This window comes from Lithobates pipiens, unplaced genomic scaffold (assembly GCF_037356315.1).
Source record: "Lithobates pipiens isolate NorthernLeopardFrog02 unplaced genomic scaffold, aLitPip1_a1.2 Scaffold_28, whole genome shotgun sequence".
Lineage (NCBI taxonomy): Eukaryota > Metazoa > Chordata > Amphibia > Anura > Ranidae > Lithobates > Lithobates pipiens.
The window spans coordinates 226,370,826-226,390,452 of record NW_027507789.1 but is presented as its reverse complement, the minus strand read 5'-3'; the positions used below and the strand labels follow the sequence as shown (position 1 = coordinate 226,390,452).

Below are 19,627 nucleotides of genomic sequence, written 5' to 3'. Positions count from 1 at the left end.
AATGTAAGGAACATTCTTCTCACTGATCACCAATGTAAGGAACATTCTTCTCACTGATCACCAATGTAAGGAACATTCTTCTCACTGATCACCAATGTAAGGATCATTCTTCTCACTGATCACCAATGTAAGGAACGTTCTTCTCACTGATCACCAATGTAAGGAACATTCTTCCCACTGATCACCAATGTAAGGAACATTCTTCTCACTGACCACCAATGTAAGGAACATTCTTATCACTGATCACCAATGTAAGGAACATTCTTCTCACTGATCACCAATGTAAGGAACATTCTTCTCACTGATCACCAATGTAAGGAACATTCTTCTCACTGATCACCAATGTAAGGAACATTCTTCTCACTGATCACCAATGTAAGGAACATTCTTCTCACTGATCACCAATGTAAGGATCATTCTTCTCACTGATCACCAATGTAAGGAACATTCTTCTCACTGATCACCAATGTAAGGAACATTCTTCTCACTGATCACCAATGTAAGGAACATTCTTCCCACTGATCACCAATGTAAGGAACATTCTTCCCACCGATCACCAATGTAAGGATCATTCTTCTCACTGATCACCAATGTAAGGAACATTCTTCTCACTGATCACCAATGTAAGGAACATTCTTCCCACCGATCACCAATGTAAGGATCATTCTTCTCACTGATCACCAATGTAAGGAACATTCTTCTCACTGATCACCAATGTAAGGAACATTCTTCTCACTGATCACCAATGTAAGGATCATTCTTCTCACTGATCACCAATGTAAGGAACATTCTTCTCACTGATCACCAATGTAAGGAACATTCTTCTCACTGATCACCAATGTAAGGATCATTCTTCTCACTGATCACCAATGTAAGGAGCATTCCTCCAACTGACCCCCAATGTAAGGAACATTATTCTCACTGATCACCAATGTAAGGAACATTCTTCTCACTGATCACCAATGTAAGGAACATTCTTCTCACTGATCACCAATGTAAGGAACATTCTTCTCACTGATCACCAATGTAAGGAACATTCTTCTCACTGATCACCAATGTAAGGAACATTCTTCTCACTGATCACCAATGTAAGGAACATTCTTCTCACTGATCACCAATGTAAGGAACATTCTTCTCACTGATCACCAATGTAAGGAACATTCTTCTCACTGATCACCAATGTAAGGATCATTCTTCTCACTGATCACCAATGTAAGGAACATTCTTCTCACTGATCACCAATGTAAGGAACATTCTTCTCACTGATCACCAATGTAAGGAACATTCTTCCCACTGATCACCAATGTAAGGAACATTCTTCTCACCGATCACCAATGTAAGGATCATTCTTCTCACTGATCACCAATGTAAGGAACATTCTTCTCACTGATCACCAATGTAAGGAACATTCTTCCCACCGATCACCAACGTAAGGATCATTCTTCTCACTGATCACCAATGTAAGGAACATTCTTCTCACTGATCACCAATGTAAGGAACATTCTTCTCACTGATCACCAATGTAAGGATCATTCTTCTCACTGATCACCAATGTAAGGAACATTCTTCTCACTGATCACCAATGTAAGGAACATTCTTCTCACTGATCACCAATGTAAGGATCATTCTTCTCACTGATCACCAATGTAAGGAACATTCTTCTCACTGATCACCAATGTAAGGAACATTCTTCCCACCGATCACCAATGTAAGGAACATTCTTCTCACTGATCACCAATGTAAGGAACATTCTTCTCACTGATCACCAATGTAAGGGACATTCTTCTCACTGATCACCAATGTAAGGAACATTCTTCTCACCGATCACCAATGTAAGGAACATTCTTCTCACTGATCACCAATGTAAGGAACATTCTTCTCACTGATCACCAATGTAAGGAACATTCTTCTCACTGATCACCAATGTAAGGATCATTCTTCTCACTGATCACCAATGTAAGGAACATTCTTCTCACTGATCACCAATGTAAGGAACATTCTTCCCACCGATCACCAATGTAAGGAACATTCTTCTCACTGATCACCAATGTAAGGAACATTCTTCTCACTGATCACCAATGTAAGGGACATTCTTCTCACTGATCACCAATGTAAGGAACATTCTTCTCACCGATCACCAATGTAAGGAACATTCTTCTCACTGATCACCAATGTAAGGAACATTCTTCTCACTGATCACCAATGTAAGGAACATTCTTCTCACTGATCACCAATGTAAGGAACATTCTTCTCACTGATCACCAATGTAAGGAACATTCTTCTCACTGATCACCAATGTAAGGAACATTCTTCTCACTGATCACCAATGTAAGGAACATTCTTCCCACTGATCACCAATGTAAGGAACATTCTTCTCACTGATCACCAATGTAAGGAACATTCTTCTCACCGATCACCAATGTAAGGAACATTCTTCTCACCGATCACCAATGTAAGGAACATTCTTCTCACTGATCACCAATATAAGGAACATTCTTCCCACTGATCACCAATGTAAGGAACATTCTTCTCACTGATCACCAATGTAAGGAACATTCTTCTCACTGATCACCAATGTAAGGAACATTCTTCTCACTGATCACCAATGTAAGGAACATTCTTCTCACTGATCACCAATGTAAGGAACATTCTTCTCACTGATCACCAATGTAAGGAACATTCTTCTCACTGATCACCAATGTAAGGAACATTCTTCTCACTGATCACCAATGTAAGGAACATTCTTCTCACTGATCACCAATGTAAGGAACATTCTTCTCACTGATCACCAATGTAAGGAACATTCTTCCCACTGATCACCAATGTAAGGAACATTCTTCTCACTGATCACCAATGTAAGGAACATTCTTCTCACTGATCACCAATGTAAGGAACATTCTTCCCACTGACCACCAATGTAAGGAACATTCTTCTCACTGATCACCAATGTAAGGAACATTCTTCTCACTGATCACCAATGTAAGGAACATTCTTCTCACTGATCACCAATGTAAGGAACATTCTTCTCACTGACCACCAATGTAAGGAACATTCTTATCACTGATCACCAATGTAAGGAACATTCTTCTCACCGATCACCAATGTAAGGGGTATTTTTCCAATTTACCCCCAATGTATTGGTTTAGTAGGGGTTCCCCAAGACCTGAAATGTATTTCATGGGTTCCTCTGGGGTAAAATGGTTGGGAAAGGCTGCTGTAGACTTTCATGCAAATGCAAAAAGGGAAAGAAGAAATAGTCAGTGTGAAAGTTGCAGCAAGCCGATGTTTTTAAGGACATGAAAGGGCTTCTGATGTAAAAACAGAGACCTCCGTGGCACTGCTGAAAATTGGATTTCTGCTCTCTTACCTCTTTCAGCCACATAGACGTTGGGGTTCGGGATGGTGTAGAGAGGATATCTGATAAAATATGTAAACTCATTCTCAAATTCCACAGCAGCGGTGATGTTCCCATAAACTTCGTCCAGGAGGTCAGAAGTGTTTTGAAATTCATTCACCGATATTTCTGGAAGGAGGAATTGGGACTTTTGTCATTTCCACTAATTTATTAGAGGGGATAATTCTGGGAGTACCCCACATTCCTGAACACATATACTGTATAACACTTGAATGGGAACTAAAAGATTTTATAAAGCAGTCAGGCCCTCTGATGGACCCTCATATAGTCATTCAGCACCATGCTCAGCTGATCTTACCTGGGGTGATGGGGCTTCTGCTGACCCTCTGCATTATGTCCCGGATGGCCGGGGTTGTAGGGATGTAGCCAACTGGAAAACTGTTGTTGCTGAATTCATCCAGGCGCCCCAGGACCGCAGCTGGCATGTATTCGCTTGGGCTTAGATTCCCTCTACTAGCCAGCACCAAGAACAGCATGAAGATCAACACCAAATGCTGGAGCAACTCCTGCAAAACCAAACATGGGGTCACCACCATCACCAATTAGGAGCACTATTCCTCCCACTGACACCAATGATGGGGCACTATTCCTCCCACTGACACCAATGATGGGACACTATTCCTCCCACTGACACCAATGCTGGGGCACTATTCCTCCCACTGACACCAATGATGGGGCACTATTCCTCCCACTGACACCAATGATGGGGCACTATTCCTCCCACTGACACCAATGCTGGGGCACTATTCCTCCCACTGACACCAATGATGGGGCACTATTCCTCCCACTGACACCAATGATGGGGCACTATTCCTCCCACTGACACCAATGCTGGGGCACTATTCCTCCCACTGACACCAATGATGGGGCACTATTCCTCCCACTGACACCAATGATGGGGCACTATTCCTCCCACTGACACCAAGGATGGGGCACTATTCCTCCCACTGACACCAATGATGGGGCACTATTCCTCCCACTGACACCAATGATGGGACACTATTCCTCCCACTGACACCAATGCTGGGGCACTACTCCTTCCACTGACACCAATGATGGGGCACTATTCCTCCCACTGACACCAATGATGGGGCACTATTCCTCCCACTGACACCAATGATGGGGCACTATTCCTCCCACTGACACCAATAATGGGGCACTATTCCTCCCACTGATTAGAGCCAAAGGCTCCAATAGGCTTCAAAATAGGGTAAGCTCGGGCTGCAGAGCATTGAGCACACCCAGGTGATACAACAGCAAAAAAAAAAAAAAATCGCTATTGAAACACCGATCCTTCATCCGGCCAATCAGAAGCGGGTCTGAGACCTGTTTTCCGATTGGCTGAAAAGAGAAGAGTCCTGATTGGCCTTCGAGGAGAAGGGAGGAAATGGAAGCCACTGTGATGACCTGGAGAGTAGGGGAAGGGGTAGCCGCCACCGAAGCTGTCAGTGAAGCCTGGGAGAAGCACTGCCCACTGGGGTAAGTGCTCTAGACCCGACTGTTGCTGCAACTGTTTGTCACCCCCAAAAAAGATTACCACCGGCCGCCACAAATTATATATGTAGCACTTACCCCCGAAGGAGCTGCTGGTATTTGATTGGGCTTGCCGTTATGGCCCCATTAAAGAGTTTTCTCATAGATTTCAGCTCCGACACTTAGTCCTTTTTTCAAATGCTTTATTGACAAAAAGACTTTCCAATAGAGGGATGGAAGATTAAGGGGAATTCGGGTACCTTGTAATTTCAGGTCAGGGGTATTTCTTGATCCAGAGGACAACCCACAACTGGATCCAGCAACCACCGGATAGGCCTCTCTCACTGACCTAGCAGCCGATGCGATGCGATGCTCGGTCATAGTCTCTGCCACAGACTTGAAGACTTAGTAGAACCGTTGCACAATCCTCTGCCACAGGATTGGGCAACAAGCAACTTTTTGCAATGTCAAAGAACTATCACGCAGTACCTAGTTTCTTTCAGCCGAACCGGCGGTATTGTGCGGTAGGTGACCCGGGATGCGTTCCTCCAACTGAGTCTCCAGACTCTTCTAGAGGCCCCAGCCTTGTTGCTCGGTCCTCTCTCTGAAACGTCCTCCCCTGGATCCTCCAGTCGCTTGGCTTCTTCCCATAGGCAAGACAGCACAGGACCACCCCTGGATTGGTAGGCCCCAGAACTTCTGGGGCCTACCCTTCAGTAACGAAGCCTCGGGCCAGCTGGCCCCCCCTAGAGAATTTAGAAGGCAGCAGCACACCTTATCTCAGAACACACCCTGCCACGGGGTCTGTCCCTTAAGTACCCTCTCCCAGAATGCACAGTGGGCAGACCACACCCACTGACTGTTTCCGGGCAAAGAGGCACTCCATACACCCAGCTCCTTGCAATTTCCGACCTTGGCCAATCTATAAGGGCACCAAAGGGAAAACCACACAACCAGCTGAACTGGAACAGAACCAGCATTTCAGCATCATCAGTCTGAGCTAAACTACAGCTCAGACAAAACTAGATTTCTATTGATAGCGCCTGCCCAATCGGGAGCAGGGCGCTACGTATACAAACAGGAAGTAAGGGAAACGCCGCGTACACACGATCAAATTGTCCGGCGTACTTTTACGCATTTCAGCGGACAATTCGATCGTGTGTGGGCTTCAGCGGACTTTCTCAGCGTAAAGTCTGGCGGACTTAAAAAGTATTTTTTGCAGTCCAATCTTTCCGCTGGACTTGGGTTTCAGCGGACAATACGTTCGTCAGTATGCTAGTCCGGCGGACTAAGAATGGCGCATGCTCAGAAGCAAGTACAAAAAAGGAAGCTATTGGATACTGGTTATTGAACTTCTTTTTTCTAGTCCCGTCATACGTGCTGTACGTCATCGCGCTAGCAAACGTCGGACTTTCCGTGTGTCCGTGTGTGGCCAAGTCCATTCGGTAGAAAGTCCGCCGGACTATCCGCCGGATTGTTTGCCGGACAATTCGATCGTGTGTACGCGGCAAAACTCTCACTAAACAAAAAAAAAAAGAGACTTGGCAGAAGCTTCATCTTATCAATTCTGCTGAAACTAAAATAAGGTTTTGGCTGAAGTTGCAATTTAATGCTTTTAAAGTGACCCAGTCACTGATATTAAAGATCCGATAACAGAGTTCCCTGCAAATGTATCGGAGGAAAGGAAAGGTCATAAGAAACGTACATTGTTCTCTCATTTAGGGTCACTTCCCCCCGGTCACGGGTTTACTTACCAGCACTACATGTCCCAGGCGCCTCCATTGTACCAGAATATTCTTCCGCAGCAGAGCAAAGGTCTGCTGGACGAGGCTGGTCTCCCTCCCTGTCCCTCCGCTCATCTGAAAAACAAACATCACCAATGATTACTTACTGGCAATACTCCTTGTTGTTGTTTTTGTAACTTGTTTGTTATTTATGTATCTTTTTTTGTTGTTTTTTGTGTCTTTTTAATGTTTTTTTTTTCAGCTTTATTGTTGTTTTATGTATTTTTTTATATTTTTGGTTTTTTTTTTGTATCTTTTTGTTGTTTTGTTTTTTTGTTATAGTAACTTGTTGTTTTTTGTATCTTTTTATTACTTTGTTTATCTTTTTGTTGTTTTTTGTATCTTTTGTTGTTGTTGTATCTTTTTATTTTATTTTTTGTATCTTTTTTTTGTATTAACTTTATGATTTTTTTTAATCTCTTTTGTTGCTGTTTTTTGCCTCTTATTTTGTGTTTTTTTTGTATCTTTTTGTCGTAGCAGTAACTTGTTGTTTTTGTATCTTTTTATTACTTTTTAAAACTTTTTGCTGCTTATGTTTTTTTTAAATCTTTATGGTATCTTATGTCCTTGTTATCTTTTTCTTGTTTTGTATCTTTTGTTGCAGCAGTAACTTCTTGTTTTTTTGTATCTTTTTATTACCTTTTTAAAAAACTTTTTGTTGTTTTTTTTGTATTTTATTTTTTGTTATCTTTTTATTATTATTTTTTATCTTTTTGTTGTTGTTTTTTGTCTCTTATTTTTTGTATTATTTTGTTGGGGGGAGTTTTTGTATATTTTTTGGTGAATTAACTTTATGTAGTAATTTTTATGTATCTATTTCTTACAGTTATTTCCACACTCGCTCATCCATGTCTTTATGGACGTTGCTTTGTGCACTGGTGTGCAGTCATGTTGGAACAGGAAGGGACCGTCCCCAAACTGTTCCCACAAAGTTGGGAGCAAGAAATTGTCCAAAATGTCTTGGTGTGCTGACGCCTTAAAAGTTCCCTTCACTGGAACTAAGGGGCCAAGCCCATCCCTGGAAAACAACCCCCACACCATAATCCCCCCTCCACCAAATGATACTTTTTACTTTTTGTAATACTTTTTTGTATCTTATTTTTTGTTATCTTTTTATTTTCTTTTGTTATTTTTTTTTATCTTTTTGTTGTTGTTTTTTATCTCTTATTTTTTTTTGGATTATTTTGTTGGGGTTTTTTTTGTATCTTTTTTGGTGTATTAACTTTTTGTTGTCATTTTTTTGTATTAACTTTATAATTTTTTTTATCTCTTTTGTTGCTGTTTTTTTGTCTCTTATTTTTTGTATTTTTTGTATCTTTTTGTCGTAGCAGTAACTTGTTGTTTTTGTATTTTTTTATTACTTTTTAAAACTTTTTGCTGCTGTTGTTTTTTTTTTTAAATCTTTTTTGTATCTTCTGTTTTTGTTATCTTTTTCTTGTTTTTTGTATCTTTTGTTGCAGCAGTAACTTCTTTTTTTGTATCTTTTTATTACCTTTTTAAAAAAACTTTTTGTTTTTTTTGTATTTTATTTGTTGTTATCTTTTTATTATTTTTTTTAAATCTTTTTGTTGTTGTTTTTTGTCTCTTATTTTTTGTATTATTTTGTTGGGGGTTTTTTTTGTAGCTTTTTTTGTTATTGTATCTTTTTATTTTTTTGTAGCTTTTTGTAGTTGTTTTTTTAATGTTTTGTTGCATTGTGTTTAATGATCCTGAGGCTGAGCTGCTCTTCTATTCAATAATAAGCTCTGTTCATCACATAACTCCGCAATGCCACCAGGGATTTCACTTCTCCAAAAAAACAAGAAATTCTCCAGAAACTGGAGTAGAGAAGCTTCCCGGGAATGTCACACAGATGTTACTCTCCGCACTTCTCTCAGCAACCAGAACTATGTACTCCATGCAACAGAGAACCTTCAATGAATGTAGGGCTCTGCGAAACACCACGAGCCCCCCCCCCCCCCCCCCCCCGAGAGGGAGAAGAAATCACCGGGCATCCACCACACAATGGAAGATCTTCTGTCAGTGGACTGGCCCTTTAAAGTGTAACTATGACCAGAATGACATACTCTATATTACCAAAAGTATTGGGACACCTGCCTTTACACGCACATGAACTTTAATGGAATCCCAGTCTTAGTCCGTAGGGTTCAATATTGAGTTGGCTCCGCCCTTTGCAGCTATAACAGCTTCAACTCTTCTGGGAAGGCCGTCCACAAGGTTTAGGAGTGTGTCTATGTGAACGATTGACCATTCTTAAAAAACGGATTTGGACGAGAAGGCCTGGCTCGCGCTCTGCACTCTAATTCGTCCCAAAGGTGTTCTGTCTGGTTGAGGTCAGGACTCTGTGCAGGCCAGTCAAGTTCCTCCACCCCAAACTCGCTCATCCATGTCTTTATGGACCTTGATTAGTGTAATGGTCCAAATTATTTGGTGGAGGGGGGATTATGGTGTGGGGTTGTTTTTCAGGGGTTGGGCTTGGCCCCTTAGTTCCAGTGAAGGGAACTCTTAAGGCGTCAGCACACCAAGACATTTTGAACAATTTTATGCTCCCAACATTGTGGGAACAGTTTGGGGACGGCCCCTTCCTGTTCCAACATGACTGCGCACCAGTGCACAAAGCAAGGTCCATAAAGACAGGGATGAGCGAGTTTGGGGTAGAGGAACTTGACTGGCCTGCACAGAGTCCTAACCTCAACCCGATAGAACCCCTTTGGGATGAATTGGAGTGGAGACTGCCTTCTCGTCCAACACCAGTGCCTAACCTCACAAATGAGAATGCTTGTTAATTACGATTATTCGTTATGATGAAGTTAAAAAACCCAGGAATTCAGCAGAGCACAGGAATGGTGGGAGCCCCTCATAATGATAAATTCATCATAACAAACATCCGTAATTGCTACATAAAGTTAACGAACCTAACGAAAATTCGTATTTGTACGAGTCCAATTCTAATTCTAATACGGAACGGAACAAAACAAAACGAATTTATTGACAGTGCACATGTCTACTTAGTATTGGCAATTTCCAGCCTGCCTTCCCAGTGTTTGAGGCCATAATCGCTAGGTCCGAATTCAATCCCTAGAATCTTAATTCCTTCCTGGGGCACTGGAAAGGTGTCTGGGAGATCAAACCCCTCACCTTCCTTTCCCATCCAGAAAACTTCACTCTTTTCCTGATTGACTTAGAGTCTGATGCTTCAGAGTAACATAATGTCAGAGATACCACCTCCTCTGCTTCATCCGCCCCAGTGACAATAACCGACACATCGTCCGCATAGGCAACAACCCTCAATAGCGGCTCGCCCCAGAGCCCCACTGGTACCCCACACAACATGCCGCTCTCTAGCCGCCTGATGAAGGGGTCGATTGCAAACACACAGAGCAGAGGACTCAGGGGACAACCCTGATGCACTCCAGAGCCAAACTCAAAGGACTGCCCAACCATTAACAAGAGGAAAGTTTCATAAATCTAAAACTTACTAAGGAGCAACCACAGGTACTCATGGTTAACACGATCAAAAGCCTTTGCCTGATCCAATGTTAGCAAATACTTTCCCCAGCCTGCAGCCCTGCACCGCCCCAAGGCCTCCCGGACAGCTAAAACCACTGAGAAGGTGCTCCTAACCTGGACCTCCTCTGTCAAATTCATCAATGGGACATCTTCATCTCCAGAACCAAAGAGGCATGCCGGTCATATTGACACTTCCTGAGGAGGAGTTTAACTTCGGAGATTGCCCCAGGATCTCCTCCTCTCGAGACAACAATATCCAGCTTCCTCCGTAAACGTTGGTAGGTCATGTATTTATTAAACTGCTTTCTATTGGCTAGGCCCCTGAAGAATCCAGCGATCCTCTTTTTGGTCAGCTCCCACCACTCAGCCTTGCTGCTACAAAAGTCCAGGATGGTCACCTGAGCCTGAAAGAATTCCTCAAAGGATTGTCTAACAAGTTCTTCCTTGAGTAGAGTCGAATTCAATCTCCAGATGCCCTTGCCCTTCTGAGGGGCGTCTGAAGCATTCAGGACCACAGATAGCATACTGTGATCAGAGAACTCTACTGCCTGCACCACTGGGGGCGAGAAAGCAGAGGTCTCCTTCAAAAAAAACCTATCTATCCTACTCTGACTACTACCTCGATGAAAGGTGAACCCGGTGTCATCCGGGAGGTGCTTAATGTGCACATCCACAAGACCAGCATCCCTAACCATACTATTTAAAAAAACGCTATCATATCCCAGCCTGTCCTTGAAGTCCTTCCTGTCCTTGGGCCTAGTTACTGTATTAAAGTCACCTCCAAAGACCACTTGCCGGGATGTAAAAAGAAATGGCTTGATCCTTGTAAAAAGGCATTTCCTGTCCCACTTTGTGTGCGGCCCATAAACATTAATTAGGCGCAGGTCCTGCCCCCCCACAAGGACGTCTAAGACCATACATCTCCCAATCTCCACCTCAATTGGAGATTTACCATACCAGTTTTAAACAACACCGCCACACCGCCATAAGGCTCGGCTGCAAGAGACCAGTAAGATGGACCATACCTCCACTCTCTCTTGGCCATATGAATATCTGACAAGGAGGTGAGCCTAGTCTCTTGCAAAAATAAAATTTCAGCATCTAATTGGCTGAACAAAAAGAAGGCCATGGAACGAGCTCTTACTGACTTAATGCTGGTGACATTTATTGTCACCACTTTTAACGGAGGGGGAACCGCCATCTGGGTTATTGGGTGGATTGCTTCTTAGCTCCCCTCTGCTGATCATCACCAGAAGCCTCTCTCTTTCTTGAGGCCGCCTCAAACTCCATTTCAGAATCGGAACTTTGCTCCGAAGAATCCCCAGATAAGGAAATATCCCACTTAGAGGACCTATGATGGTTGGAGACAAACACTGGAGCTTCCTATCCCCGTTCCGTCCTCACCACCTGCCTCTTCCACCGCCCATCCTTCCTTCTCTCCTTCAGATACTGCAGGTCAGCTTCAGAGATGCCCTCATCAGAGAAGACTTCTTTACAGAGGAAGAAGCAGCACCCATTTTGATACTCTCTACCACTCCTGGGGGGGGGGGGGCTTTCTTTTTGTCAGACTTATGAGGGGTAGACTCCTGGGGGGGGTAACTGACCCGGGGGGCACAGACTTGGAAGGTTCTGACACAAGAGGAGAGGATACAGTAGGCTGGGGGGACACAGAGACAGATACAGAAGGAATACTTACAGACACAGGAGGGGTGGCCACAGGAACTGGAGAGGGACCAGTTGAGGGAACAGGACCAGGGGAGTCAGTCACCGCAGAGGAGGATGGTACTCTAAGGGCCTTCAACCTGTCCAGCCTAGACAAGTCATCTATTACCTACTTCTCCATATTGTGCCAGGCTTCAGGACATCTGCTATAGGGGTGGCTAAGGTGCTGGCATAGGTTGCACCTGATCATCTGGGTGCTGTCCTTGGCCATATGACCCTGACCCCGACACACTGAACATATCAAGGCTGAACAGGAGGAGCTCAAATGCCCCTTTTCTCCACAGCGGTGACACAGCTTCGGCTGACCAGGGTAGAAAATAGTCATCCTATCCCTCCCTATAAAAGCTGAGGAGGGCAGGTGACGGACAACATTCCCATCCCTGGCCAACCTGACTGTTACTGACCAACCCCCAGTCCAGATGTTACGTTCATCAAGGATTTTATTATGCTCAGTCAAAACCTCCCCATCATTTTTTAACCAGAACTCTAGATCCCGAGCGGGGACGTTCTCATTAGTGAGAATAATTTTGATCTTTTTCACTGTTGACCTTTTGTGAAACTGCAACTGGGGCCAGACCTTCCCTTGACCTGCACCGAGCCTCATATCGCTCCCAGAACAGGTCAAGAACCTCTGTCCTGGTGAAGCTAATAGTATAAGCCCGTGTCCCAGACACATGTATTAAGGCATAGAGGTCGTTTGCCCCAAAACCCATCTCCAAAATCATATCCACCACCGAACGCCGTGCTAAAGGGATTGCACCACCTTCCCATTTAAAAATGACTACATTTCTTCTCGGAACCCCAGCAGAAGCCAGAGACCCAAGACCAGATCTTGGGGTGGTCAAAGTAGTAGCCCGCAGGGGGAAAACCCGCTTGGAAGTGGAGTTACCAGGAGCACAGCGTACCACCTGAGCAAATGTAGGCTCTTCAGGGCCAAGGCCCCACAGTGATGTCACAGTAGTCTGTACATTATTAGTTGCTTTGACTGAGCTGGGATAATTGTCCATCACACTTACACAATTGCTATCAGTCACACACACATTCAGTTTCCCATCAGGAATAGTCAGTCACAGTTTCTGCTGCAATACCAGCTGTCTCCTGAAGCTGTGCTGTAGAGTCTTCAGCAGCTGTGGGGCAAACAGCTTTGGATTCAGCTAAAGGAGGGTTAACAGGCTGGGCTGAGACTTGTAGTTCCATTGCAGGAATGTCATTTTTTTAAATGCAACTCTTGCTGCGCTGCAGCATCAGCAAGTACAGCATTGCTACACAAAGCATTAGCAACTTGATTGTCACTGGACACACGTTCGGCATTAATCCTGGTGTTAAATTGCACAAAAACAGTTTTATCCCCTGTTTGGGGCTTGACATTATCAGGCAAATCACGCCAACTGATCCCCCCGCATAGGAGACTCCATTACCTGGATGGCCCTCAGCATGCCTCCTGAGTCCTGGGAAGGCTGCTTACCTCTCCCTGAGGGGGCAGGGGGTCAGAACTGGGGGTCTCCTCCTCCACCTCCACTTTTGCCATCCTTCCAAACCTTTGATCGTTGCCAAACTTTCCCTTGAAAGGCCCATCTCTTCCTTCCGTCATGGACACAATGGTCTCCTAGTGTTCTACCCGAACTTTAGCCAGTTTAATTTTTGAATCCATTGATCTACGGTTCCTGCTCTGCAAGCCCTCACGCTGCCTTTCTAAAACGCTTCAGCTCCACTCTGAGCTTGTAGAGCTTGTCTTTCTTCCTATTCAGGACCTTAATCCCAGCCACCACTCGCTCCCGAATGGCCTCCGAGCCTTCTTCCTCACCAGGGGCAAAGAGATCACCAGCCATGGCTTGTACAGGGGCAGGCATGTCACCTGATGGCCCAGGAGGTGGCTGCGAGCTTCCAGCAGGAGAGGCCCCGCTGGCCTCCATGACTTCCCCAGAAAGGGGCCAGGAGAGCTGGGAGAGATTTCACCACCACACTCCTCTCTCACACCGATCACCTGGAGGAGCTCCAGAGACACCTTCCTCCTGACACACCTTTGCTCCAATGATGGGTGGGGCACTATTCCCCCCCCTGACACCAATGATGGGGCACTATTCCCCCCACTGACACCAATGATGGGGCACTATTCCCCCCACTGACACCAATGGATGGGGCACTATTCCTCTCACTGACACCAATGATGGGGCACTATTCCTCCCACTGACAGGAATGATGGAGCACTATTCCCCCCACTGACACCAATGATGGGGCACTATTCCTCCCACTGACAGGAATGATGGAGCACTATTCCCCCCACCGACACCAATGATGGGGCACTATTCCTCCCACTGACACCAATGATGGAGCACTATCCCCCCCACTGACACCAATGATGGGACACTATTCCTCTCACTGACACCAATGATGGGGCACTATTCCTCCCACTGACACCAATGATGGGGCACTATTCCTCCCACTGACAGCAATGATGGAGCACTATTCCCCCCAGCGACACCAATGATGGGGCACTATTCCTCCCACTGACACCAATGATGGAGCACTATTCCCCCCACTGACACCAGTGATGGGGCACTATTTCTCCCACTGACACCAATGATGGGACACTATTCCTCTCACTGACACCAATGATGGGGCACTATTCCTCCCACTGATACCAATGATGGGGCACTATTCCTCCCACTGATACCAATGATGGGGCACTATTCCCCCCACTGACACCAATGATGGGGCACTATTCCTCCCACTGATACCAATGATGGGGCACTATTCCCCCCACTGACACCAATGATGGGGCACTATTCCTCCCACTGACACCAATGATGGGGCACTATTCCTCCCACTGACACCAATGATGGGGCACTATTCCCCCCACTGACACCAATGATGGGGCACTATTCCTCCCACTGACACCAATGATGGGGCACTATTCCTCCCAGTGACACCAATGATAGAGCACTATTCCCCCCACTGACACCAATGATGGGGCACTATCAATCTGTCCGCTTATCTCCTACTTTATTAGCTTTTAGACGATCCCTGAAAACACTTCTATTCAGAGAAGCCTACCCCTCCCACACCTAACTGTATTTTCATTTTCTCCATCAGCTCATCCCCCCACAGTTAAAACCTTTTGTTTCAACTTGACCCTCCCTTCTAGATTGTAAGCTCTAACGAGCAGGGCCCTCTGATCCCTCCTGTATCGATTTGTATTGTAAGTGTACTGTCTGCCCTCATATTGTAAAGCGCTGCGCAAACTGTTGGCGCTATATAAATCCTGAATAATAATAATAATAATAATAATAATTTCTCCCACTGACACCAGTGATGGAGCACTATTCCCCCCACTGACACCAATGATGGGGCACTATTCCTCTCACTGACACCAATGATGGGGCACTATTCCTCCCACTGACACCAATGATGGGGCACTATTCCTCCCACTGACACCATTGATGGGACACTATTCCTCCCACTGATACCAATGATGGGACACTATTCCTCCCACTGATACCAATGATGGGACACTATTCCTCCCACTGACACCAATGATGGGGCACTATTCCTCCCACTGACACCAATGATGGGGCACTATTCCTCCCACTGACACCAATGATGGGGCACTATTCCTCCCACTGACACCAATGATGGGACACTATTCCTCCCACTGACACCAATGATGGGACACTATTCCTCCCACTGACACCAATGATGGGGCACTATTCCTCCCACTGACACCAATGATGGGGCACTATTCCTCCCACTGACACCAATGATGGGGCACTATTCCTCCCACTGACACCAATGATGGGGCACTATTCCTCCCACTGACACCAATGATGGGGCACTATTCCTCCCACTGACACCAATGATGGGACACTATTCCTCCCACTGACACCAATGATGGGGCACTATTCCTCCCACTGACACCAATGATGGGGCACTATTCCTCCCACTGACACCAATGATGGGGCACTATTCCTCTCACTGACACCAATGATGGGGCACTATTCCTCCCACTGACACCAATGATGGGGCACTATTCCTCCCACTGACACCAATGATGGGGCACTATTCCTCCCACTGACACCAATGATGGAGCACTATTCCTCCCACTGACACCTATGGGCCCCCTAATTCTAAAGATGGGGCATTGCTTACCCCCACTAATGCCAGGACATTTACTACTCCCACTGGCCACCCTCTGGCCCCCTTAAAGTCTAAAGAACAGTATACTTGTTTTAAAAGTTTGGACACCCGTGCTTTAAAGCATCACATCTCCCGGGCAGGAAATCCACTTACCTTGCGAGTCGGAGAGGATCACACACACACGGCCACCGCGATCCTCCTACACCACCATCTGTTGTATCTTCTCCTCGCCCAGCACAGCGTCGGTCTGAGGAAGTCACATGACCGGGACGCAGATGTGTGTGTGATGTTGGCGCAGCTCCCAGATGTTGTGATTTGCGTGTGAGCCGAGAACCTCCACCGGGGACAATTCTCATATTATGTGGACCTCCAGCCCAGAACCGTCACCCCCCATCCCATCCACATTCTTCATCTGATGGTTGGATGGATGTGGAGCAGAGGAAGCCAGGATCCCCTCCCCCCCCCAACCCCTCCAGAGGGGGAACTAAACCAAAGATCTGACATTTTGCACAGATTGGAGAATCTACAAGGACTGGCGGCTCTGCGGTCATCAATGTGCAAGATACAGAAGAGGAGATAATGCAAATCCCAATTGTCCCAATTACTGTATGGGGGGGGGAGGGGGGGTCCTTAACCTCTGACCACTATCTGGACCTATCAATGATTTTCTTTTTGCAAACCCGAGTTATTTATTCACAGCTGTGTTTTATTAAAATTGTATTTTTATTATAGTATAATATTTCATTTCGTTTTTTAACTTGTTTTATTTCAATTCATGTAATTGTATATAGCAGTGGTCTTCAAACTGCGGCCCTGGGGCCAGATGAAGCACTTTGCTGGCTCTTATCTGGCCCTTGGAGTATTATTTCATCCACTGACACCAACGATGGGGCACAAAAACCCTCAATGACACCAACAATGGGGCCAATGACATCCGTGATCGGGCACAATTCTTCTCAATGACACCAACAATGAGGGACAGTTCCTCGCAATGACACCAACAATGGGGCCCAATGACATTAGTGATGGGGCACAGTTCCTCCCAATGACACCAAAGATGGGGGACAATTCCTCACAATGACATGAAGAATGGGGGACAATTCCTCACAATGGGGCACAGATTCAATGACACCAACAATGGGGCCAATAACATCAGTGATCGGGCACAATTCCTCTCAATGACACCAACAATGAGGGACAGTTCCTCGCAATGACACCAACGACGGAGCACCGTTTCTCTCAATGACACCAACAGTGGGGCCCAATGACATTAGTGAAGGGGCACAATTCCTGCCAATGACACCAAAAATGGGGGACAATTCCTCCCAATGATACCACTGATGGGGGACAATTCCTCACAATGGGGCACAGTTTCAATGACACCAACAATGGGGACAATGACATCGGTGATTGGGCACAATTCCTCTCAATGACACCAACAATGAGTGACAATTCCTCACAATGACACTAACGACGGGGCACAGGTTCTCTCAATGACACCAACAGTGGGGGCCCAATGACATCAGCGATTGGGCACAATTCCTCTCAATGACACCAACAATGACGGACAATTCCTCACAGTGACACCAACAATGGGGGGCAATTCCTCACAATGACAACAATGATGGGGCACAATTTCTTAATGACACCAACAATGGGGCCCAATGACACTAATGACGGGGCACAATTCCTCTAAATGACACCAACAATGACGGACAATTCCTCACAGTGACACCAATGATGGGGGACAATTCCTCACAATGGGGCACAGATTCAATGACACCAACCATGGGGCACAAAAACCCTCAATGACACCAACAATGGGGCCAATGACATCCGTGATCGGGCACAATTCCTCTCAATGACAGCAACAATGAGGGACAGTTCCTCGCAATGACACCAACAACGGGGCACCGTTTCTCTCAATGACACCAACAATGGGGCCCCAATGACATTAGTGATGGGGCACAGTTCCTCCCAATGACACCAATGATGGGGACAATTCCTCACAATAGGGCACAGTTTCAAAGACACCAACAATGGGACCAATGACATCTGTGATCGGTCACAATTCCTCTCAATGACACCAACAATGAGGGACAGTTCCTCGCAATGGCACCAACAACGGGGCACCGTTTATCTCAATGACACCATCAGTGGGGCCCAATGACATCAGTGAAGGGGCACAAGTCCTGCCAATGACACCAAAAATGGGGGACAATTCCTCCCAATGACACCACTGATGGGGGAAAATTCCTCACAATGGGGCACAGTTTCAATGACACCAACAATGGGGCCAATGACATCAGTGATCGGGCACAATGCCTCTCAATGACACCAACGATGGGGCACAGTTTCTCTCAAAGACACCAACAGTGGGGCCCAATGACATCAGTGATTGGGCACAATTCCTCTCAATGACACCAACAATGAGGGACAATTCCTCACAGTGACACCAATTATGGGGGACAATTCCTCACAATGACATCAGTGATGGGGGGCAATTCTTCAGAACGGGGCATAGATTCAATGACATCAACAATAGGGCCAATGACATTAGTGATCGGGCACAATTCCTCTCAATGACACCAACAATGAGTGGCAATTTCTCACAATGACACTAACGATGGGGCACAGGTTCTCTCAATGACACCAACAGTGGAGCCCAATGACAACAGTGATTGGGCACAATTCCTCTCAATTACACCAACAATGACGGACAATTCCTCACAATGACAACAATGATGGGGCACAATTTCTTAATGACACCAACAATGGGTCCCAATGACACTAATGACGGGGCACAATTCCTCTAAATGACACCAACGACGGACAATTCCTCACAGTGACACCAACAATAGGGGGACAATTCCTCACAGTGACACCAACGATGGGGGACAATTCCTCACAACGGCATCAATGATGGGGGACAATTCCTCACAATGGGGCACAGATTCAATGACACCAACAATGGGGCCAATGACATCAGTGAAAGGGCACAATTCCTCTCAATGACACCAACAACAAGGGACAATTCCTTGCAATGACACAAACAACGGGGCACAGTTTCTCTCAATGACACCAACAGTGGGTCCCAATGACATCAGTGATTGGGCACAATTCCTCACAATGACACCAACAATGAGGGACTATTCCTCACAATGACACCAACGATGGGGCACAGTTTCTCTCAATGACACCAACAGTGGGGCCCAATGACACTAGTGATGGGGCACAATATCCTGCCAATGACACCAACTAAGGGGGTGGATTCCTCACAATGGGGCACAGTTTCAATGACACCAACAAAGGGGCCAATGACATCAGTGATTGGGCACAATTCCTCTCAATGACACCAACAATGAGGGACAATTCCGCTCAATGAGAACCAACAATGAGGGACAGTTCCTCACAATGACACCAATGATGGGGCACAATTTCTCTCAATGACACCAACAATGGGGCCCAATGACACCAATTACGGGGCCCAATGACAACAGCAATGGGGCATGATTTCTCTCAATGACACAAACAATGGTGCCCAGTGACATCAATGATGGGACACAATTGCCCCCATTGAAACAATGGG

General features: G+C 45.7%; 2 protein-coding genes across 2 annotated transcripts in view; both read right to left on the bottom strand.

Moving 5' to 3' along the window:
- Nucleotides 1-16,433, bottom strand: part of LOC143936207 (ABC-type organic anion transporter ABCA8-like) — a 110,276-nt gene extending 93,843 nt beyond the window's left edge. Inside the window, exons 1-4 of the mRNA XM_077460616.1 lie at nt 16,192-16,433; nt 6,643-6,747; nt 3,714-3,921; nt 3,368-3,523 (exon numbers count right to left, since the gene is read on the bottom strand). Of these exons, the coding sequence (XP_077316742.1) occupies nt 3,368-3,523; nt 3,714-3,921; nt 6,643-6,747 (469 nt within the window). The 5' untranslated portion in view covers nt 16,192-16,433. The remainder of the gene's footprint in view (nt 1-3,367; nt 3,524-3,713; nt 3,922-6,642; nt 6,748-16,191) is intronic.
- The window catches only part of LOC143936205 (ABC-type organic anion transporter ABCA8-like), a 394,203-nt gene that overhangs the window by 95,152 nt on the left and 279,424 nt on the right, over nt 1-19,627 (bottom strand). The gene's annotated exons all lie outside the window — the stretch shown is intronic.